Genomic DNA, 26,088 nt, shown 5'->3' with positions numbered 1-26,088 from the left:
TATATAATATTATTATAATTCAAACATTGAAAAAATATTCGTTATGCTAAAAAATATCCCACTTTATCATTTGTCATAAAATTTGTTAATAAAAATCATACAATTTATTGTTCAATCATGCCTAGTATTGAAACTGTCTTGTATTAGCCAAGTAGAAGTACTAAATCAAAAAAATAACTTTTTCGTCAAACAACGCTCAATTTCTGTATTTGTTAATAAAATTTATTCATATTATGAATAATAATTCGAATACTGATTTTTTCCAACACGATAATATTATGAAACAAATTGATAATCAAATAAGAAAGAATAATTTTTTAATAATTAAAATCATGTCATTAATTATTTTTATTATTTTATAAGTTATTCTTTTTTTTTAATTGGCCTCAAAATTTGTCTCCGGAATTTGATTACGTTTTTCAAAAAAAAGATATTAAAATCTGTTAATATTACGAGGCTAAATCTTATAATTTATTTCCATAGATTCGGCTGTAAATTGTTTTCTAATCCTTCGTCACAAAACCAACGAAAATCAACCATTTTTCAAAACCATAAATGTTTTTGTTCGAAAACTATTAATTGTTTGAACTATAGCAATAAAGTCCATTTGAAAATGGAAAATTTGTTGAAATATAGCATTTTTAGCCTTCTAAATATTGATGTCAGAGAAAAACAAAGGCTTCACTAAAACTATTTACATGGAATCTTCATTTAGTAAAATGATCCTGAAGATTAGAAATTTGCAGCTCTTTTCATTTCAATGGAATTTATTGCATAGTGTAATTTAGTAGTAGTAAATTCTTTTCTCCAAACTACTTTCTGAAACGAAGAAATTCAGCTATTGAACTTCAAAATCGGTTATGAATTGCCATTTTATACATGTGTGAAAACAAGAAAAATTGACGAAATCATCAAATTTAAACCAAAATAAAGGTAAAGTCCTAATTCGAATAATCTAATACTGGGGGGGGGGGGGGGGGGGGGGGGGGGGGTTCTAGAATTAGGAAAAAATCGACAGCTAAATCGCTTACATGATCGCGCGGAATGTTGATTCTTATTTTTCAAAAATCTTTAGAATGATCCATATATATTTATATATATTATATCGAGCAAAATAAATTACAATTTTTCAATACTGCGCTTTGTATATCGTATCATAAAAATCTTTTAAACAAAAGCTCGAAAATCCGATTTCGATATAAAAGCTCGATTCGGATTACTTAACTCGTGTACCGAATCGAGTGAAAAGAGTTCTTAAAGGATTGCTGTAAATACACAAGATCTGAAAAATTAGTGGACGGAATCCTCGGCTCAACGTTTTTCGAGTGAGAGCGCCGTGGATTTCGTACTTTTAGTACATACTATGTACGTTTAATATGCATGTTTGTATGTATGTATGTATGTATGTATGTATGTATGTATATATATACACCGTTAAGGATAAGTACGTGGAAAGTAAAAAACAAATCGAATATATACATTCATTGGCATGCGAGAAAAGTCTTCTCGGTCGGCCCGGAGCGAAAACGCGTCGCGTCGCGGGGGTCGTTGAAATCACTACACTCGTCGTATAGAGAGCATTGACGCATTGCGGATCGACCTTCAGGTCCTGGAAGCGCCCTAATAAGCCGAAGGCGGAGAGCTTCTCGATAAACGGTTTACAATTTTCGTTTTGAAACTCGTTTACAACGTAAACTTTACATTGACTCGCTGGCATCCACGCTCTCTGCGGAAATCATCATCATAAATTATAAATATCTTTTATGTAGCCTCTCGTGGCGCTTGCGCATTGGAAGCGCGAATTTGCGTATGTCGTGCGTCGATCATTTTCGGGCGGCTTTTGCGGAAAACCGCTTCTCCTGGGAGCAAGAGAGAAACTGCTCACGTGTCATTTAAAAAGAGTGGAATGTGTCGTCTTGTATTTTTTAAATTAGATTATTAATTTTTTTGACTTTTTGATTGGTCTCGAGAAAGGAAGACTGATGTCACCTTGGGAAAGGTGATGAGGATCGTTTCTCTCTTCTCTAAATGCAACACCGGGTTGTCTAACAATAAGTACCATTGCCTTTAATTCCTTTGAGTGGAGATTTGATTATTTTAGTTGCAGACATGCTCCTCCCGAGTGTCTCGACAGAGCTCACATTTTACGTCACAGCACCAGACGAATTTGCAGTTGCATTTTTCGATCACGTCCCGCACTCGAGTTTGATACCCGCGGCCGCAACAGAGCAGACGACAGCCGTCTAGTCCCAGAGACGTTCGGTTGCATATCCTTCCTCTTGTGCCCGGGATGCCCAAACTGGAAGATAACAAGATATTAGGGTTGAAAGTTTTTTTTTTATTTATTCCCTCAGCTGGATTATTTTACAATTCTTATCTACGATTCTCATTTTAGTCATTTCGATCAATTTGAAAAGAAGATTCCGCTTTAAATACAATTTTCTGTGAAAAAAAAACACCTCTTCAGTCCACTGGGATTCGAGCCCAGAATCCTTTGTTTAAAAGACGATACCAAATAAAGGGCCCTGGGCTCCGATACCAGAGGAGTTACAAGGCGTTTTCGTTCACAGAAAATTCTACACTTGAATTAAATCATTTCAGGGATCGCAGTGGTAGGGTAGTACAATTTTAGGTAAAAAAAAAGGATTTCATTTATCAAAAAAAACTATTTATATCATATAGGTATCTCGTGAATGTTGGATAAAATTGCTTTCAAACAGTAATCTGTTGAATACGTCTCAGCACTTTCTACTGAGAAAAATACGTAAGAGAAAAATTCACCAAGATAAAGGATTAAAAATGAGATAAACAGCTGATTTGAAAAATGTTTATCTTTGACATAAAAAATTTATATTTTTATCAATAGATAGATTTTGATTCCTTATTCTCATCAATTTTGTTAAAAATTTATCCTTTTCGTGTGACTTCTACTATTAGTTATTTAAAATTAAAATCTTTTTTGCTTAAATTTCGATTGAATAGAAAAAATTGAATTCTTCTTTCAGGGTTGAGAACTTAATTAATTGGTTGAAAATTTAATTATTTTAGTAAAAAGGGAAGAAGTATGTTAAAAATCATCCTTTTTGGTTGAAATTTAATTGTTATTTAGAAAATTGGTCTTTTTGGCTTGAAAATTCATCCATTTTGGTAGAAAATTTTTAATTAAAATTAAATTTTTTGTCCATTCATATTTTCATGGTTTGAAATTCGTCTTATTGGTTTATAAAATTCAACAATTTGGTTGAAAATGTAGTATTTTGTTAAAGTCCTATTTTTTTGGATTAATACAATTGTTTTTTTTATTTTTAATTAATTTGGTTAGAATATGAAATATTACATTTTTCGTTAAGAATTTATATTTTTTTACTGAAAATTAAATTATTTTTTTGAATAATTAACAATTTTGTTAAAAACTCAGCCTCTTGGTTGAAATTCAATCTTTTTTTTTTTGAAGATTCATTATTTTAGTTAAAAATTCATCTCTTTAGTTAAAAATAAAACTATTCTGTTGAAAATTAATTCATTTTGATAGAAACTATTTCGTTAAAAAAATTTTTTTGTTGACGATTTATATTTTAAGGTTATTCAGTTATTTTAAGACGTGTTTTAGGCTTTAAAATTCAACAATTTAGTTGAAAAATCAACTAGTTGGTTGAAAATTCATATTTTTCTGATCAATTTAATTGGTTTTTAATTTTAATTAATTTGATTAGGATATCTAATATAACATGTTTCGTTAAGAGATGTATTGTTTAGCTAAAAATTTAATTATTTTGTAGAAAAATCAACAATTTTGTTAAAAAATTCATGGCTTTTGGTTGAAATTCAACTTTTTTGTAGAAAAATCTTCGTTTTAGCTTGAAATTCATTTTTTGGCAGGTTCATCATTTTAGTTGAACATTCATCTCTTTGGTGAAAAGTTCATCTATTTTAATGAAAATTCGGCTTTTTTGGTTGGAAATGCTATTTAGTTGAAAATAAACTTTTTTGTTCATCATATTTTCAAGTTGAAAATCGAACTCTTATTTAAAAAATGTGGCTTTGTTTAAAAATTCAACAATTTGGTTGGCAAATAAACTCTTTTGTTGAAATAGTCGTATTTTTTGGATGAATACAACTATTTTTAATTTAAAATGATAGTATTTTTGGTTAGAATATCAAATATTACATTTTTTGTTAAGAATTTAGCTTGTTTAGTTGTAAACTCAAATACTTTGTTAAACTTTGAACTACAATAAATTAGTGCTCACCCACAGCCACACAGGGTTAGAAAAAACACATTTTTTGGACAAAAATCGACTGACAGTTCTATTCCTAACGGATTTTAATTTTTCTTTTTTAAAAATGACTGTAAGGCCTCCAGGTGTAACATTTAACTGTGCAATTTTTATTTTGACTTAACGGAAATTTGTTATTCAACAACAAACTTACAACTTTTTGTTGCTAAACTTTTCCATGATACCATTTATTCTAAGACTTTGAAATCCATTAAAAAGGTCATAAATCAATGTAAAAACTAACTACAAATGATTTATTAGTGGGCTAGAGCAACATCAAATTTTTTAATAATGTTATTAAAAAATTAATTAACAAAAGTCAGTTTTTCGTAATTTGTAATGATTAGCTAATTTTGACGCATAGCTTTTGTATAAAGTATCTCAGATAATGATGTGCGCTTACAATGAGTTAAGAATAGCTAATGATTGCCTATTATTTAAACAATTTTTATAAACAAATGCACATTTTGACAATTTTTTGATGAAAAGGCTTGATTTTTTACGAAATCAACTTAAAATGATTTTTCTAAGGCTCCTTGCTACCATATTTTTAATAGTGTACAACAAATTTTAATTATTTAAACAATTTCTATAAACAAATGCACATTTTTACCATTTTATGAAGAAAAGTCTTAATTTTTTTGCGGAATGAACTTAAAATGTTTAGCCTAAGACTCCTTGCTATCATGTTTTTCATAGTTCACTAGTTTGAAGGCATATGTTTCAGGCCTTTTCTTATTAGGGCAAACATATCTAGGGTTAATGGATTGTAGGTTTTGTGCCTTATGGTTTATAGGTTTGTAGATAAACGACTCAGGTTTATAGGTTTGTAGGTTTTACTTGATAGATTTAATGATTTTAGGTTTGAAATTTTCAGGTTTAAGGTTAATGAGTTATGAAATGTATGAGTCACATGTTCTACATTTGGCCAATTTATTAGACGCTTGAATTTTATTTGTTTCAAATCTAATTGATTTTGGGTCAGGATTTTTTGGTTTTGGGGTTTATAGATGTGGGATTTACGGGAACATGAAGGCATGCATTTCAAGTTTAAGTTGTTTTTATGTAATTACATATCTTGTTTTATGAAAAATGCGTTGAAGCTTGAACTAAAACCAAATCTATAAAAAATATGACAGTAAGGATTCTTTTTCAAGATATTTCGCATTGATTCCGAAAAAAATTAAACCTATTCACGAAAAAACGGTCAAAATCTATTTTTGTTTATGAAAATCGTTTAAATAATTATCATTTTTTGTCGCTATTAAAAATATGATAGTATAGATTCTTTTGCAGGACCTTTCGAATTAATTCCGCAAAAAATCAAGCCTTTCAATGAAAAAAAGTATCAAAATGCGAATTTGTTTATAGAAATTGTTTAAATAATTAAAATTTTTTGTTCACTATGAAAAATATGGTAGCAAAGAGTCTTAGGAAAAAACATTTTAAGTTGATTTCGTAAAAAATCAAGCCTTTTAACCAAATAATGGTCAAAATGTGCATTTGTTTATAAAAATTGTTTAAATAATAAACATTTTTTTTGTCACTATGAAAAATGTGATAGCAAGAAGTTTTAGGAAAAACATTATAAGTTGATTCCGCAAAAAAATTAAGCCTTTTCATCAGAAAATTGTCAAAATGTGCATTTTTTTATTAAAATTGTTTCAATAATTGACAATCATTAGCTATTCTAAATTCATTGTAAGCGCACATCATTACCTGAGATACTTTATACAAAAGATATGGGCCAAAATTAGCTAATCATTGCAAATCACGAAAAAATGACTTGTTAATTAATTTGTTTATAACATTATTAAAAAAAATTGTTTACTCTAACCCACTAATAAATTATCCATAGTAAGTTTTTATATTGATTTAGGACCTGTTTTTAAATGAATTTCAAAGTCTTAGAAGAAATGGTATCATAGAAAAGTTTAGCAACAAAAAGTTGTAAGTTTGTTATTAAATAACAAATTTCCGTTATGTCAAAATAAAAATTGCACAGTTAAATGTGGCCTTTCGGTCAATTCTAAAAAAAACAAAATCCGTTAAGAATTGCACTGTCAGTAGATTATTGTCAAAAAAATGTGCTTTTTCTACCACTGTGTGTCATCCCCAAAATCGACGCTATAGAAGAGTTTCACTGTACTTTGTTAACAACTTATTTTTCAGTTGAAGTCTCAACATTTTAGTTCAAAAATCCTCTGGTTTGGTTGAGAACTAATATTCTTGGTTGAAAATTCATCTTTTTTTGGTTAAGAATTAAACTTGAAGCTTTCAAAATTGAATTTCATATAGTATGAACATTTATTTCATTTCTAAAAATTTACTCCCTTATTTTTGTGAAAAATCTCCTGGTTTTTAAAACATTTTGGCCTGTGACGCCTGTTAACTCTATAAGATTGTTTGTTATTTGTAAATACAGAAATAATTCTTCTAGCGGGTTTAGATTCTGACACGAATCGTTAACGATTTCTTCGCTGTAGAAAATGTCCTTCAAATCCACAAAATTAGCAAATAAATCGCTCAGGAAATATTTGAGATTTGTATCATCAAAAAGAATCTCTTTCAGAGCGTCTCATCTTGAATTTCTGTTTATGATTCTTAAAAAATTAATTGAAACCTTGTAAACAAGAAGGAAATGGGGGAAATTGTGTAAAAATGCTCGATTTTAGATGTTTTAGGGAAATTTTCAAATTTAAGGGTAGAAAAGGGGATTAGGTAAAAAAGGGGATGGACCGCGATCCCTGCCTTAATTTAATGAATCCTTGAATATCTGATTTAAAACAGGAAATTAAGGGAAAACGTACGTGATATTCTTTTCGCAATAATCCGGACTATCTTCTAAGTAGACCAAGTCGGTCTTGTTCGGCCGCTTCAGGTCAGGTCGGGCGGGCCTTAATCTTGCTGGTCTTTTACCACCCCTTTGAGCAAGACGAACCAGAGCTGCGCCCTCGTGCAGGGCTGCCAATGCCGCTCCCGCCACCCTAAAAGCTGGCAGCTTCCGCCAGCAAACGCGAACACTGCAAGAACCCGACATTCCTGGAAAATATAATGTTTTAATTAAGACAGGTAATTTATTAATTAAGGCGTTCAAGTTTCAATCTTAAAGACTGCAAACTTGGAGAACTTTGCACGTTTGAAAAGCTGAATTTTTAGTTATTTCGTAGTCAAGTATTTCAATTTCAACTTTGAAGTTTTATTATCGCAGTTCTGGAGTTTTGAAACTTGAAAGGAAAGAAAATTATCTCTTTAAAGTCCATTGCTCAGAGCAAATTTATCATAGTGACGCATTAAAAAAAGAATGCAAGACCTTCAGTCTAAAGAAAAGAATCGATGATGAGTTAAAAGGAATTTTTTTTAATTTACCGTGACACTTGCAGACACGTTGCATCCTTGAGCGAATCGCTCGCCTTCCAGCTTCACTGTCGTGTCTCCTCATGAGCAATCCCGCTAATCCTGCTGGGCCTTGAACTACAGCTTCACCGTCTTTTACTGGTTCTTCGCCTCCTTCCGACCATTCGCGAGAGAATTTTTCTCCAAAGTGGATGTCCTAAAAGAAAAGAAAAAATATACATATTATGGGCATTTTTATTTCAAAAATTTAAATATTACAAGAAGAAGATCTTCATCATTACAAGAAGAACTCTGAATCATAATTAAATTCAAATTTACAAAATTTAAATATTACAAGAAGAATCCTGAATTCAAATAAACTTCTCGTATTTTAATAGAATAAAGTTTCATTCCATACTTATTATTCTTGTATAAAATATGTAGGTTCTCAAATGATAAATAATGTATACCGAACTTTTTTTCATAAAACTGTCCATTCTTTCAGATATAGCTCACTTGACGCAAAATTTGCTTTCCATTTAATGAATTAAAATGACATTTTTAGGGTTTCGTAGGTTACGCTGGAAACCCCCAGATAGACGGTCGGATGTCCGTCCTTCTTTTGATTATAGTCACTCTTAGTTCCTACAGAATTTGTGCTACAAGGTTAAAATTAGGTATGGATGTTAACCAGCCGTCGTATACTTCAGAAAAAATATTTTCATCCGCTTATCTACCATGGCTTTTTTCATCAATGTTTAAAAACTAAGAGAAATGAAGATATTTTAATATTTGGCTTTTTAGACAGCTATGCTGTTAGCTTTTCTTTTAATCCGATTTTCCTTTGGGACGGCTCACATTGAAGATCTCTTGGAATGTTAAATTTCGATCAAAAATAAAACAAGCTATGCTATATTGTTCCTTTTTTCACTGGTTAAAAACTTAGAAAAATAAAGAAATTTGTAAATTTGAATTTTAGAACCCTATTCTGGAAGCTTTCTTCTAGTCCGATTTTACTCGAGCACGGATCAAATTGAAGCTCTTATTATACGTAGAATTGGGATATATTAGTGGTTAAAAAAATATTAAATTTTGTATAACAAATGCATAATTTCAGCCCTTTTCAACGAGTGTGAAACGGGGCTAAAGCTCTACCTTTTACTCCTAGGGAAGTAAAATGTATTTTTTTACTCTCTTGGGAGTGAAAAGTTTTTATTGAAAATTATTTATCTATTATCTCGCATTTTACGATAATCAGCCCACTTAACGTAAAAACTGTAAGGAAGTTTTTATTGCAGATAATAGAATTTTGCGGTAATTAATGGAAAATTACCATATAATAATTAATCAAATTACCAAAAAGGTCAGGAAATACATAGGGATTTTTAAATATATTTTTGGGTCATTTATCTTAAGCTATAATAAATTAACTGTAATATTACCATAAATTACAATTTTTTAAAATAATTTTTCGGAAATTCATGAAAATTTGTTAAATTGAATTTGGGTCATTTATCTTAAGTTACCATACATTATCTGTAATATTACCATAGATTACCATTTTCTAATCAATTTCAGGAAATTTATAAAAATTTGTTTAATTAAATTTGGAATAATTTATGGTAAGTTAACATATTTACCAGTAAAATTACCATAAATGACGACAAATTTTCGCAGATTTATAGACATTTTTAAATAGAATTTTGGGTAATTTATTTTAAGTTACCTTAAATTATCTGTAATATTACTATAAATTACCAATTTTATTTTATATATTTCCGGAATGTATAAAAATTGGTTTAATTGAATTTTGAGTAATTTACGATAAGTTACCATATTTTCTAGTAAAATTACCATAAATGACCGAAAATTTCCGAAAATTTAAAGATATTTTTAAATTGATGAATTTCGGGCAAATTATAGTAAGTTATCATAAATCACCTTTAAAATTATCGTAAATCATGCTTCCTTTATTCGAAATCTAATATGTACTGAAATCATGAGTGTATTTCGAGAAATGTCTGAAACCATCCATTTGTTATGAAAAATATCGTATACGCCAAGGGGGAGAGTTACTTTTTCCTCTTCTGCCTCTAGGTGAATAATATGCTATTGTTTTTCAGAACCCTATGCTGGAAGCTTGTACTAATTAGGCCAATTTTCCTCGGGGATAGCTTAAAGTGAAGCTCTTAGCATGCAAAATTCCAATGAAAAATATAGTATGCTATGTTCTAGTCTTCTTTTTTTATATCCGTCGTTACAAATTATGGAAAATTAAGAATTTTGAAAATTTGGCCTTTTAAACCCTTCTGATGAAAGATTTTATTGTAGTTCTTTTTCACTCAGGCACGGCTTAAATTGAAGATCTTAGTATGAAGAATTCTCATAACAAAAAACATTTTATATTTTTTTTATATTAGTGGTTAATTTTTGAAATTAGTGGTCCGATTTTTCTCGGGCATGACATGAATTTAAGCTATTGGCATTTATAATTGCAATAAAAATGTAATTTACTATGTTCTCTCCTTTTTTGTATCAGTGATTGACAAGTAAGGAAAATTAAGAGTTTTGAAGATTTGGCTATCTAGGCTCTTATGATGGATTCTTTTATTTTAGTTTTTTCTCTCTCTCAGGACATGGCATAAATTGAAGCTCTTGGTATGTAGGATTTCCATAAGGAATAAAAGTTGTTAGTTTACACTTTTTATATTAGTAATTAAACAATATGAAAAATTAGGAAATTTGGCCTTTTAAACCCTTATTCTGGAACCTTTTATATTAGTCCGATTTTCCTTGGCTATGGCTTAAATTTAAGCTCTTGGCATATATAATTACGATAAAAAAATATAATTTGCTATATTCTATTCTGCTTTTTTGTATTAGAGATTGAAAACTAAGGAAAATTATGGTTTTGGACAATTTGACCTTCTAAACCCATATGCTGTAAGCTTTTATTATAGTTCTTTTTGTCTCGAGCATGGCTTAAAATGAAGCTCTTGGCATGTCGAATTTTCATTAAAAAAATAAAATTATAGAATAAAATTAGCTATTTTATATTTTATGTCCTTATTTTTTATATTAGTGGTTAAAAAAAGAAAATGAGAAAATTTGGGCTTTTAGACCGATATGTTGGAAGATTTTCTTTTAGTCCGATTTTCCTTGATAACGGTTAACATTGAAGCTCTTAGCATATAGAATTACGACAAAGCCCAAAGAGTCTGATTTTCCTCGGGGACGGCTCAGATTGAAGCTCTTGGCATGTAGAAATGCAATAAAAAATATAATTTGCTGTGTTATATGCTCTATTTTTCTATCAGTGGTTAAAAGATCAAGAAAATGAAGAAATTAAAAAATTTGGCCTTCTAGACCCGTATGCTGGAAGCTTTTCTTTTAGTCTGATTTTCCTCGGAATGGCTCAAATTAAAGTTCTTAGCATATATAATTACGGCAGACTCTCGAATCCTTTAACGGAACCTTTCATTGAGAATGCTTGCCGGCCTATTTTGCTTGATTTTCATTCTATTTTATCGGAAATTTTCTTTAAATATCCTACCTAGAAAACAAGAGTTCTGTACTAGGGGTGCAAAATTACACCATTTAAAATCTAAATACCCTTCTTTATTTCGAAACTCCCCTTGAAAAAGTAGATTAGTTCGGCACTGTCTCTCCTCCGGAGAGCACGTAGCACAAATGTTTGAATTTTTATTGGCAGATGAATAATAAAATAAGGATATGCGCACCAGCTGCACAAAATATCCAAGTCCCCGTTGAAAGAAAGATCACTTTCCTTCAAAACAATTTTTTTTTAATCTTTAAGTTTCATTGACATGTTATACTGCCATGTTAGCTCAAAATATTTTTTTTTTATGTTTTCAATAATTTGTAATTCAAACTTTGTCTTAAACATATTCTCTGGTTTTGAATGATAAACATCGATATACTATTATAAAGAAGAATTTATATTTTTAATTTCAAAGGAATTTCTAAGCAAAGGAACATTATTTACTTCATAAAAGTAACTTGCTCATCCCTGGAGACAATACGGGATATAGGGACTGGTCTATGTGGAATGCAAATATTACGATTCTGGGTTTATACTTAATTTAAAAAGAAAAATATGAGTTTTGACAAGAAATAGTAGTTTCATATACAAATGTACATATTTCCTTTCGAGGAAACAAGAACGAGGAAGAAGTTCACGTTTAAGGGGATGAGCCATGCAAACATTGTTATCCCAGATCTCGACGTCCTTCTGACAATTCAGAAATCCCTCGAGATTCTCGATAAGAAATCGTTCCTAGTTTCTAGCGACAAACCAGGTACACTAGGTTGACTAGTTGGCCGCATTATTTACGCCTATCCTTTATCTGAACAACGTTACGTGGGTTTAAAGGTCGTATAGTGAAATTCTCCACTGACATCAGCGGATTTCGCGTCATGCTTTACAAATCTGGATTACATTCCTTTTATTTTCAGCGATTTCAATTTCAAGGCGCGGAAAAGGATTTATTTAATTCAATTTCAAAACCAGGAATTTATTTTACTTTATTTGTCACCAAGGATATGAACAAACAATCAAATACGGCGTATTCGAATTTATAAACATTAAGTTCTCTAGCTGTAAGACATCTCAATTTAAACGTATGCATTTGCCAGCCTTAAATAGAAAAGTTTAAAAATTAAAAGGTTTTTAAACTCAGGAAATTTCGAATTAGAAATCCATTTATTGCAAATAAAAAACGCTTTATAAGAAAAAAGAAAACTTTTATTTTAAAATCAATCTTATTTTGAAGCTTCCGAACTTAGAACCATTCAGAAATGAATTTATAAATAATTTCATTTTTAATCCTAAGAATTTTTTAAATTATAAATTCAGTATTGACTGATAGTGCAGTTTGGAAATCTTTTAATTATCTAAATTCTGTATACAAATTCGATGAAATTTAAATAATGTAGATTTTAAAAACAATACAATCTAAAAAGAGTTTATATTTTAAAATTTTCTCATTTAAAATCTTACAAATTCGAATGTTTTTCAATTCTTGAAAAGTATTTCATTTGACAGCATTAAATGAAAAAGTTTCAAAATTAGAAGGTTTTTTAAACTCAGGAAATTTTGAAATTAGAAATCCGCTTATTTCAAATAAAAAACGCTTTAAAATTAAAAAAAAAACTTGTTTAGTATCAATCTTATTTAGAAGCTTCAGCTTAGAAACACTCCGAATTGAATTTATAATTAATTTCATTTTTAAGCCTGAGAACTTTTAAATTATAAATTTAAAATTGACTGATACTAAAATTAAGATTTTAAAAGCGATACGATCTAAAAAAGAGTTTAATTTGTAAAGTTTTCTCCTTCAAAATCTTGCAAATTCGAATGTTTTCACATTCTTGAAAAGTGAATGAAACAAACGCATCTAAATTCTAATATCATCGAAATTTGTTTAATTATTAAAATTTCGTATAAAGAAATATAGAAACTTTTAATTGTTCGAAGCCAAAATCATCGAAACTTGAAATAATTATATTAAATTCAGAACAAATAAGTCAGAACCGATTTAAAAGATAATAAATAAAACCTAATGAAAACCACGTTGTTTTCATTAAATGCTAATTTATTGTAAAAAAATATCAATGAGTTGAAAATTTAAAATAACATTTTTTTCTACAATGAATGAATGAAATAAGAAAATAAATATCTGAACCTCCCTTCTGAAAAAATAATTACGAGTATGAAAGAAATATAAGATTTTTTAATCAAAGTTGAAATGAAATAAAAATTAAAAAGCTGCACTTAAATAGTCTTTTTTTAAATGAAAATCTTCCATTACTCAGTAGTGTATCCATTTTCTTGTAATTAAATAAAAAATATGTAAAAGTTCGCTCAGCCGTTTTAGAGCTGCAAAAATGTTCTTAGTTTTCGATTTCTTTCTGAATGCAAATTTAAAAATGAAAAATTCTTTCACTCCTGAAAGAATCTTCTGTATCTATATGCCCCAAATTTTATGAAGTGAATTCCGTAATTAATAAATTCGAATTATTTACACAAAGTGACAGAAAAAGATCTTGAAATTCGAAACACACCAAAATAGACATTTATATAGTTTAAAGATTCCTATCGTAGTTTATAATGTGGTTTTAACTATAATTTACCTTAAAATGATGAGGGCTAGTTAATTAATGTCGATTTTGGTGCAAATCTGGATTTTTATAAGTTTCGATCACGTTTGCTTACTGAATTCATTATATTTTTAATTGCTGAAAATAAGACTTGATGCCAATAAGAATAGGAGGTGTAACAAACAATGTGTATTTCGAAATTCAAGACTTTTTTCTCTCGCTCCGTATAAACATTCTTAATATATTCATTATGAAGAATATTTTCTTGTTATTGCAGAAGAAATCCTTAGCATTTATTTCAGTAAACAAAATTTCTGTCGTCCATTTGAAACCATTAACTGCAATGAAATTACACATTTTAGTATTATAATAAGCTCGAGAATATGTTCAAAGCAAAATTTGTTGTCATACAATTTAGGGCCTATTCCTGAATAAATAAAAAATATTTTTGGCGTTGAAAGAATTTTTTAGCTTTTAACTTGTATTTTTTATAAATTGAAACCTAAGAAAATTAATTTCCCGACCTAAAAGGGCCTATCGGACCCTTTAAAGAATTTTTTAAAAATAAAATAAAATTTACAACAGTATTTTTTCGCTACAAGAAATAAATATAGGCGCCTCTCTCCTCCTCTTTTATGCAAATTTTTCCCTGAATTTATTTAGAGATTTGGTAAAATCTTACTGTTTCTTATGATATAACAAAGCAGTTCAACTTCGAACAAAGTAGTTAAATTTACAAATAATAGCGTGAATTCTCAAGAAAAAATGTGATGTAATATTTAAACGCAGATCAGATTTAATTAAAAATAAAAATCATTTAAATGAAACTTTTAAACGAAAAAATTTGCTTTCAATTAAAATTATGAATCGTCAAGCAAAATTAGTTCAACTTTATACCAAACAGTTACATTTTCAACCTAAAAGAGATCGATTGTTAAAAATAGAATAGTTAAATTTTTAGTTAAGAACATTAATTTTCAATTTTAATAAGCGAATTTTCAACAAAATAGTTAACTTTTCAACAAAAGAAATAATTGTTAACTCAAATAATGAGCCTTCAAATAAAAAAAAAATGAATTTTTAACAAACGAATAGTTGAGTTTCTTTCCAAATTGTTAAATTTTCAACCCAAAAATACGAAATTTCTACAAAAACAGATTAATTTTCAAAACATAAAATAATAAAAATATCAATAAAATTGTACAATTTTCAAGTCAAAAAGAATTTTCAACCAGAAAGAGAATTGATTTTTTGTAAATCCTCTAATCTTTAAAAATGATTAATCGTCAAATTGCGCTTCATGGTTTTTAAAATACAATGATTTTATTCTAAAGTGAAAACTCAATAACTTGAAAGTCAGGGTCACATTGACAATGATAGAAAAAGTTGCGTGGCTCAGAAAAGATTTGGTTTTAAGCAACAAAATTCTGGTTGCTTCAACCGTGGAATATGGTTATTATATGGACAACAAAATATTTGGATGACCATATACATTTTCTAATTAATTTATTCAAATATTTTCGTAGATGAAGTAATTAACTGATTCAATAAAAAAAATGTTGTGCGGTCAATTAACTATTTTGTTGAATCAACCACAATTTGTTTCATTCAACGAGATTTTCATGTATATCCAAGAAAACAGTTTTTTGGTTCAAGAACATTTTTCTTGAATGGAGCTTCAATGTGCACAGAATAAACTAATTTAAATAATACGTTTGTTCCGGAACACTGATCCGACCCAGGTCGCTTATCAATCTTACTAGCAATCACCCCAGGAGAAAAGCTTCACAAAGTCATCATATGTCATAGAACACACAAAAATACGCAACCTTACTGCTAATCACCAATTAAGATTTTTTTTCAGTCGTCTCTCACTCCACTGATACTCTTCATCACATATTTTTACATTCTCATCAGAGAAGGTATTAGATTTGTGTAATATTGGACCCCTCTCCCCAGTTTTTGTCAAATGTCCACGGTTTGAGACCCCCTGAATCCGAAAAACAGGTTTTTAAGAATGTGTCTGTCTGTCTGTTCACGTGAGGACGGTTGTGTGTGTGTGTATAGATTTTTAGTTTAGTTTCCTTTGTTTCTTCGACTTTTTATATATTTTCGATTCATGATCTCATTCACACATTCCTGTCATTTCCTTGATCTGCCTCTGGGTGCGCTACCATTTACTTCTATGTAATTGCAACTACTTCTTCAATTGAAATGTATACTATTAGTATATTTTTACTCTCTATGTCGACATAGGGCATAGGAGAAAGGCACCAATTACCGAGCGTGCGCTAGTTGTCGAGGATCGGCGGATATTTTTAACGATTCATTTCGAATTTAAGATCTGTAATAGAGTTCCTTATGAACTTTGCTGAGTAGATTATTTAAAAATAGAGGAATTGATATTTATTTAAATAAAAAATTGTATGAATTGGGAACAGCTTTTTTCAAAGCTCTATTTCTCGAGGATTCGACTCGAGAAATGGTGCCTTCGATATTATCGTTTACGAACCAATTGTCGATTATGAATGACCAGAGCACGTTTTAGGTTACATTAAAAATAAGCTTCATGAATATATCTCAGGATTATTATCTTTTAAATATATATTAATTCAGGGATTTTGAGAGCTTGTGAATTAGAGAATTACTATTTCTTCCCTTTTTAAATAAAGAAAATCGGAACAAAATCTTATACTTTTTTAAATTTCAACTTTGTAGTCAGTATTTCTTATTCAATTATCTAATTGCAAGCGTTCTATATTTTAAGTAGTATTTTTAGTTATTAAGCGTCATTCAATAAACTTTATTCTGTAATTCTTTTCAGTAATTAACTAAATTTCTCCTTGATTTGAATATGTTGGCTAAGTTGTTAATTCACGACATACCATCGACAAATGGGTATATGGTATAGCACTCGAGCGATTGGGGAATCCACATAAAAAATCGTGTTTTTGACACATTGTCCTTTCATCGCCATTTTGATCGCAATTTTTAGTTTCATGTACAAAAATACATACAGAAATTAAAGTTTAATCAGACAAACAAGTTTTAAATTTATACGAGTTTTCGTTTATATAAGAAAGAGGATAATAAAATTTGAGGAGGGCTACTTCCTCGACAAATGGTTCCTTTACCCCAGAATGGTTTTTAAGATTTCGGAAATGTGTGAATTTTCGAGGGGGTTGTTCGCAGATTTTGTGTCATTGATACTAGATAGCAGGAAGCAAGGCATGCGTTCGTGAATAGAAGGGGTTGTTGCAAGTTAACAAGCTTAGTGTCCCCTTAATCCCCTTGTAAGCTTGCAATGTCTACAAGGGGTCACCTGTTCATGCGAAATGCATCCGTTTACGTCTTTCGTCTTGTCGCAAACTGAAATACCTGCGGTTGTACCCTTCTGTGTTCCAGAATAAAGAAATCGTAATTCCACTACCTGTCATCCTCTACAATCCTAATATGACACTGCTCTTTCCATTTTGTAAGGAAGAAAAATCCTATTTGAAAGCCTTTTATTTTAATGTTTTTTCATTAGAAGACTTAAATTAACAAATATTTCCATTTGTGGTTTATTCTCAAGTAATCAATTCTTTCCTTGACTATAAAATTGGAAGAATTATTCAGTAAAATCACTTAAACACCCATACAAATTTAAAAACATCGATTAAAAATAGTATTGCCTTTTTCATAAGCAGTAGACTTTTTTTTCTAGATAGGGGCAAGAGCATAGACTTATAATGTTGAATGGTACATATTGGACCATTTAATGCGGATAAATGTGGGTATAAAATTCATTTTGCTAGAGATTTTACAAAGATTTCAAAGATTGCACAAGGACTTCAATGATTACTCAAAGATTTCACAGATTTCGAAAACATTTCAGATAGATTCAAAAGATTTGACAGAGATTGCAATATTTTTTTCAAAGATTTCAAATATTTCGCAAAAATTTTACAAAGATTTAACTAAGATTTCAAATATTTCGCAAATATTTCACAAAGATTTCAATAATATTCTAAAAATTTCACAATGATTTGAAATAATTCGCAAGGATTTCAGGTAGATTTGAAAGATTTCTATTATTTCACAAATATTTCAGATAGATTCGAAAAATTGAAAAAAGGTTCCAATGATTTCATACTGATTTCTCAACGATTTCAAAGGTTTCGGATATACAAAGGGATAAAGATTTCAATGACTTTCCAAAGATTAAAAAAATATTTAAATAATTTCACAAACATTACCAGATATATAAAATATTGCCCAAAGATTTCACTAAGATTTCAAATATTTCGCATAGATTTCGGATAGATTTAAAAGATTTCAGACAGACTTATTATTCCACAAAGATTTTAGATAGATTTAAAGGTTGAACAAAGCAAGAATGAATTGAAAATTGAAAGATTTCCAGTTCAGACGATCTGATGAATTTAATCATTAGATTTCAGAAGAGGGCAAATCAATAATTTTCCCCTCCCTGGTCGATTACTACGGGGATATTGCCCTCTGTGCTCCCTAGGGCTCCTTTGCCTCTGGACTTTTTAAAGTTTAAAGTAGAAATTGCCATAAAAAAGACGATAGGATTTGATTAATTTTCATTCAAAAATTCGTAAAAATTATTTCTTGACGCTATAAAATATATATATTTGAATCGGTATATTTAAAATTTAGTAATTATTTGTATTAAAAAAATGAAACTCTCTTAGGCTCAGTTTTATCTCCTATTTTATCTTAAATAATTATGAAACATTTGAATAATGAAGGTCTTGAAAAAATGGACTTTAATCTTGATTCTTATGCAAAATATGTCACCTTAATGCATGCAATGGTATACAGTATACATCCAAAATTATTATACAATTTCCGATTGAAACTAAAACTGAAAGGAGATTAAATGCTCCTAATATGACTTTAATCAACGCTGATGAAGGATATATTACCACAGACTGGCATAGAAAAACGATATGTTCAGGAAGAACACTTGGAGTTTTCTCTAATCATTCTATTCAAAACAAAATAGGAGTCATACAAAATTGCCACATCCACTTTTTCATGGTATGTGCATAGTAGAATAAGTCATATTAAAAATAAAATTAAAATAATCAGAACAAAATTAATATTCAAGATTACAATACATTGAACACGATTGTTCTACCTTATTTTGGAAAAATTTCAAAGATTTTTAAATTAAGTTAGGAAACTTAGGTTTCCACACTATGTATACAGTTCCGTATGATTGTTAAATTGAGAAAGAACAGGTATGGAAAAATAGAAAAACAATCCTTTCCAAACATAAAATCACACATGGTCATGATTTTAATTGGGATCATATTAATATCCTTTATCACGAGAGAAATAGAATAAAAAATCCGCCCGCATCGAGGGCTAATTCTCACCGCGTGCAGCTCGCTTCGCTCGCATGTTTGGACGCGCCTAGGACGTGCAACTGTCAGTTCTCGCGCTTCGCGCTCGATATTTTTTTTTTAACTAAAGGTCGAAGCATCGACAACAGTAATTTGGTCATATTGAATTCTCTTTTGTTAAAGCTCCTTCGACTTTAACGAACACATTCTCATCATGTATCTCGTGCTTCGCAATCGAATTTGTCCCTCAAATTGTATATCATTTCCATAAATGTATATTATTACAATTCCTTAAACAAAAATTTTGTTATTAAACATTTTATTGCAACTTCTGCCGTTTCGAAAGTAAAATTTGTATTCTTTTAATTTTTTCATATCGTGCGTTATTTGGTTTAAAATGTTCACTTTCGTGTGTGTCATGGAATTTTGTAAGTGCTATAACTCTGTTAAATTTTGGTTTTATCAAAAACGCCATTAGGATAAATTAACGACCAACGATTTGTATAAATAAAAAAGTTTTTCTCTCTCTTTTTACATTCTCATCAGAGAAGGTATTAGATTTGTTAAGAATGTGACACCCCAGTTCTTGTCAAATTTCCACATTTTGAGACCGCCTGAATCCGAAAAACAGGTTTTTACGAATGTGTCTGTATATATGTCTGTATGCCTTTCTGTATGTATGACTGTCTGTTTCCACAATGTCCTAAACTAAAGGTCGAGTTCTTTAGCCAGCAATTTTGAATAAAAATTCAAAAAGTGGGCACATTTTAAATATTTCCAAAATCATTTTTTTCAAAATTTTTCTGTACGGTTATTCATAGCATTCAAAAAGTCGAAAAATTTACCCTAATTACTTTTTTCATAAGACAAAAAATTACCAGAGTCATAGCATTTACAAAATTCTCAAAAACACACGAAAATGAACATTTTAAACCAAAAAACGCAAGATATGAAAAAAGAAGTCTAGAGAAGAAAAATGTTGCTTTTTGAATGCCCTACAAGATTATCATAACAACTTTTTGAATTTTCTTTAAAAAACAAAAATTTAAATTTTAACAGCATACAAAATCATGAAAAATTCAAAAATTAAAATTTTCGGCCAAACAATGCAAAATACAGTAAAAGACGAGTAGACAAAAATTGTGCATATTAAAAAGATCTACAAAGTTGTTATCAATCACCTTTTGATAGGATCCGTTGTTTTTGCTTTAATCATGAAAAACATCATTAACAGTAATAAAATCTGCCCGCTGTGTGGGCACTTTCTTACCACAACCGCTGTCTTTTAATTTCATTTGTTCATTTATTTCATTCATGTTCTGATTTCGGTGCATATAATAGTTTATAAGAAAGGAGATTTCATTTCGATTTTAGATGAAATATTTAAATTCAAAACAATTCGATTCAGTATAAAAACTTTTATATTAACCGAGCATTTAATTTCTAGGATTTTTGTGTACAGTAGATTGCAAAGTTGCAAGGGATTGCAAAATATATGTAACTGAAAAATGTTGCATGAGATTGCTAAAGGTCTCATGGCCAATTCCATTTTAAAACAGGTAGAGGTGTCCAGCTTCAAGTGTCAGAATGATCTGGTATTTGAATATATAAATCTATAGTAGAAGTAAAAGAACATGTATTTTACAGTTTAATAAAAAAAACTGTTTTGGGATTTGTTGCAATTATGCGAAGATTACGTGCGAATTTTCAAAACTGGACGTACATTTTTTTACAGTAGAGTATTTTCTGAACGAGCATAGGTATTTAGTATTTTCTTATTTTAGTCGGCGTAGAAATCCTTGCTCTTTCAGTTGATGCCAAACAAATACATATAACAATTTGTGAAATGAAAAAATGACGACCCCGCCTATCTTTTTTTAATTAACTATCAATATTAACTACATATCTGGTAAGTTTCCTTCTTGGTAAACTACTGCTTCACATTGCAGAACTCTATTTTGGGACAAACTAATTTTTTGCATTTTTCGCTGATCTTAGCTCTTTTTTTATCTTTTACATAGTTTACGAGAAAAAATAAATAATTATATTCAAAAGAAGCAAAACGTTTGCCGGCGTCAAAAATCTTTCCGTCCCTAAAAACGGATAAGCTATATCTTTATGTAAGCTTTATGTGAGCTAAGCTATTGTTGAACCTAGGAAAATTTTCCTTTTTTTCAATATAATTATGTATTTTTCTGGTAAATAATGCAGACTATCACAAAAGAGTAAAAAGTTTTTTTCATAGAGGTTTCCTAGATGTTTCAACTTTTATCTAAACAAATTTTAGTACCAAGAACGAAACTCATGAGATTTGTAGTACATATTGCCACCTATTTCTAAAAAAATAAGAATATACAAAATGGGGGTTTTGAGAATTATATAAAAACGGTCACACTTTTGTAATTTTTTAAATTTTGGTTAGGATCAATTGAAAAAAACAATAAATCCCCTGAAAAGTTTGATTAGAATGTGAAATGATATATCCAAATACCAAATTATTCTGACACTATAATACAGACTTTTCTTGAAATTTTACCTAATATTAAATGGAAGTGGGGTCTAATGGATTTTGTAGACTTTTATAGATTTTATTATAGAGCTGGAATGGCCCTTACAAAAAAATGTAGGCATTGGACTATATAATAAAAAAAATTAGAAGACTCAACGTAAATAGTAGGGAAAGTGAAAAGGAAAGATTTATTCAAGATAATCCATAATCTCCTGAGTAGCGATTCTGCAAAAATAAACTTTACGCACAAAAATTTGTGAATTCCTTGGATATTTTTAGGTTAATTTACAATTTCATTGAAATTCATGCAAAAACCATTTAGAATCACTTTATATTCATTAAAAGCTTTACAAATCTGTTAAATACCATAGAAACCCCTTGAAACCTTTGACCCTTTTTAACTTAATTTAATTTTAATTAATTAAATATATTCCCTAATGCTCTCTATAAATCCCTTGAAATGTGTAAAATCTTCTAAAATCTTTAAAATAATTAGAGGTCTATTTAATAATTGGGATAATATTTCCTTCAAGATTGATTTTGTAAAATTATATGACACCTCTTGCAAAATTTGTTATCTCCTAAAATTCTTTGCATTCTTTTAAAATAACTTAACATCGTTGAAATCCTGCAAAAATGTTATAATTCCTTTATACCTCTTAAAATTGCTAAAATCCATAAAAAATCTCTTGAAATAACATTTAATTTATTCCCTAAAGTTCTCTAGAAATTCGTTAGAATCCCTTAAAACCTTTGGAAATCCTAGAAATCCGCTAAAATAAGTAGAAACCATTTGAAATTCCTCAAATATAAATGTAATTAAACGTATTAGTTAAAGTTATCTAAAAAAATTTTAAGGTCCCTCGAAATCTTTTAACTCTCTCGAAATTCTCAGAGAATCAATAAAATTCTTTAAATCTGGTGAAATCCATTAAAATCCCTTGAGATCTTAGGAATCACTAGGAACCCCGAGGATATTTAATTTACTAACAATTGTTAAAAATCCCTTGATTATAAATTAAATGTATTCATTAAAGTTAAAAAAACAGTTAATTAAAAACAGTTAATATCCCTAGAAATTTGAGAACTGCTTTGATATCCTTCGAGATTCAATAAATCCCTTGACATTTTTTTAATCTGTAAAAATCCTTTAGAATACCTTATAATCTCCTGAAATGTTTTCTTAGTAAATCTCAAAAGTCCATTAAAACAAGTAAACATCATTTGAAATCCATTTAAAATAAATTGAATTAAACTTATTCATAAAAGTTCTATAATAAACCGTTTGAATCCCTGACAATCTTTGAAATCTCAGGAATCTTTTGAATCGCTACGCATCCCCTGAGATTTCATATTATTTCACTTAATTATAAAATTTCTCTAAAAATCCATTGGAAAAAATTCTTATAAATAATTAAACTTAATAACTAAAATAACCCGCGAAATCTTTCCTTTGTACATAGTAAAAATCCACTAAAATAAGTAAGAATCATTCGAAATCCTTTGCATATAAACTCAATTAAACCTCTCAAAAAAACACACGTTTAAATCCCTTGAAAATTTTGAATTCTCTTGAAATTTATAGAATCGCTAGAAGCCCCTAGAAATGTAATTTATTTACAAAATCCTTAGATTCTTTAAAAATCCTACGAAGCTCTTTGAAATCCCTTGACATTTTTTAGAACTCTTAGAATCCTTCGAAATCCCTTAAAATTGTCGGAAATGATTGGCAATCATTTCAATCCTCTCAAATCCCTTGAAATATTTCGAAATCTTACGAAATTCCTTGAAATCCGTGGATCTTATAATAATTTTCTATAATGATTTTTTAGAATCGTGGAAAAATTATAAGAAACTTAATACAGGAAAATCCTTAAAGACTTATATTGAATCTCCTAAAATAATTTTTCTTACGGGGGAATTACACAAGATTGCATGGGACTGCATGACATTGCAGATAGTGTACAACAGATTCTAGATCTAAATTGCCCCTCGATATTAACTGATATTAACTTATCTGACACAATATTTCATAAGAGGCGGTCATTTTTCCGCTGGTTCAAGTGACCGAACATTAAAATAGCAAATATTAGGATACCGAAATTCATTTTGAGGAAAACTAATTTACCGAATGATTCATTGACCGAAAACCATTTTAACAAATGGTGAATTGACCGAAAATTATTTCAACGAATGTCGAATTATTCGAAAATAGTTTTAGGGAAAATTCATTTTTCCGAAAATCCATTTTATTGAAAGTTCAAATTTCAGAAGGCCTAATGTTGCGAAGGTTCAGTTTAACGAAAAATCAGTTTAGCGAGAGGTGAATTTTTCGAAAATCATGTCGTATCACACACACACACACACACACACACACACACACACACATATGCACACATAAAACGTATGTATACATATGTTTTGTGCATATGAAGCGTATATACGTAAATTGTTGGGTATCTTGTGTGTATACATTGTTTGGTAAGTTATTAATACAGGATGTGCATAGTTGTATATAGTGTAAATAAAGTACGGGATGCTAATCTGACTGACGACCTTCACGTGGTGTATCCTGGGCAAAAGTGAAATGAGTTTGGCGAACATCAGCAGGAAACAAAAAGAAGTATTTTTCTATCTACTTATATTCAATTGACACTGTGACTGGGAAATTCACGACAAAATGTGTTTCTAATCGAATGATGCTGTTGCGTCTGGTTTATATTACACCATTGAGTATATTTTATTGCGTAATAAGATAAAAATGGAGTTGGCCCCTCATTCTCATATAATTGCATACATATGAGGGGCACACCGAGTAGTCTTTTTTTTTTAAACTATGAAGTACAGCTACGATCATTTCCGAAAAAATATATATTGAATACTTGAATGTGAGCATGATATAGGAAAAAATGATTGGTGTTCCAAAAGTACTTCCTTTCAAAAAAATTATTAAAAAATTATAATAATTTTTTTAATCCTCGTGTAATCAACATAATTGGTTCTTAAATTTTTTTGAGAACTTTCTCAGAACTACCTACAACATATATTTCAACCATCAAGATCCGTCAAGCCATTTTCGAGAAAATTTGGTTTTGGATTTTTCGAAATTTGTTTATAACTTTTGTAAAAAAAAAATCAATTTAAGACATGGGGTAAATTTATCTCATATGGAGAGCCACTTATCCCTGCAATTTGGATCACATCCGAGCGGGGGCACCCAGACCATGCTTATCCTGCTACGACCTTTTATAATAATTTTCAGGGTGAATAACTAATAATGCAATAATAGAGATGTTCTATTTCATACGTTTTAGTCAAAACTAGGTTTTGTGAACGTCCGTCCGACTTACTTTTTTCCGACAAGTGAATAACCCAACTTACAAATCACAGCCCACAACTCACAGATCAAACCCCAGAGTTCACAACCCAAGACTCGCAGCCCACAACTCACAGTTCCCAACTTACTTCACACAAATTACAGATCACAACTCAATGCCCACAACTCACAACGCACGGCCCACAACTCACAGATCACAGCACACGGATCACAACCCGCAACTCCGGGAACTATGGGAAGTGTGGTGAGCGGAAATAGGGGAAGAAAGAAGCAATGAGTATTGTAGAGGAAGTGAGAAGAGAGGAATAAGTTGGAGAAAGGAGAGGAAGTAAAGTTTGAAGTCTGAGAAAGGAAAGTATAGGTATAGAGGAGATAGTAGGAGGAGTATGGGAGGAAAAATATGTAAGGGAAAGGTTTGAACGACTTATTTACGTTTTAATAGGCTACGAAACCTTTTTTTCTGGCACAAGGTGCCTGAATTGACTAATTTAAAAAAGGAGCTACTTTAGTTTTGAGAATGGAGAAGATAAAAACTGGGGGTAGTGTTTTAATATACTTACTTCGCTGCATCCACCCCATTGCCAATGATTAGGATGTCTTGCTCTCACTCGGTTGTCACAAGAACAATCTGTAAGAGCTCCTCTTGAACATGCTCTCGTCACACTATAAGCAATTCCAGCAGCCGATATCGCATAAATAAACGCTGCCTCTCGACTATCTGCAAAATAATTTCATAAAAAATGTTCAAAATATGCATTTGTTTATAAAAATTGTTTATATGATTGACAGTTTTTGTTACTATAAAAAATATGACAGCCATGACTGCTGGGAAAACATCATTGCAAAATAAATTCCGCTAAAGAAGCAGTCAACCCATAGCCAGAGAGAAATATTCGCAGTCACTCGTTTTTTCTGGCAGATTTACGTTAACTTATTTTTAAAAATACGTTAAAAATTGTACTGTCGATCGTTTTTTGTCCAAAAAAGGTATACTTTTTTCAACTACGCGGAAGTACAAATTCGTTTATATTTTCTGATAAATTGTGGGCTAGTACTTTATGACGTCAGAAATTACCAACCGTTAGATATGTTATGATGGAATCATTTTTTACTTACATAATTAAAATTAGTAATTTAAATATCGTAATTTTT

At 29.8% G+C, this 26,088-nt stretch overlaps 1 protein-coding gene across 1 annotated transcript in view; it reads right to left on the bottom strand.

Annotated features, from left to right (window-relative positions):
- Positions 1 to 1,011: 1,011 nt before the first annotated feature.
- LOC117176242 (protein Wnt-1-like) overlaps positions 1,012 to 26,088 on the bottom strand; it is a 161,029-nt gene continuing 135,952 nt past the window's right edge. Inside the window, exons 5-8 of the mRNA XM_033366389.1 lie at positions 25,497 to 25,654; positions 7,647 to 7,830; positions 7,088 to 7,319; positions 1,012 to 2,299 (exon numbers count right to left, since the gene is read on the bottom strand). Coding sequence (XP_033222280.1) covers positions 2,098 to 2,299; positions 7,088 to 7,319; positions 7,647 to 7,830; positions 25,497 to 25,654 — 776 coding nt within the window. The 3' untranslated portion in view covers positions 1,012 to 2,097. The remainder of the gene's footprint in view (positions 2,300 to 7,087; positions 7,320 to 7,646; positions 7,831 to 25,496; positions 25,655 to 26,088) is intronic.

This window comes from Belonocnema kinseyi, chromosome 7, assembly GCF_010883055.1.
Source record: "Belonocnema kinseyi isolate 2016_QV_RU_SX_M_011 chromosome 7, B_treatae_v1, whole genome shotgun sequence".
NCBI classification, from domain to species: domain Eukaryota; kingdom Metazoa; phylum Arthropoda; class Insecta; order Hymenoptera; family Cynipidae; genus Belonocnema; species Belonocnema kinseyi.
The sequence above is the reverse complement of the archived record's forward strand: the minus strand, read 5'-3'. Positions and strand labels throughout refer to the sequence as shown.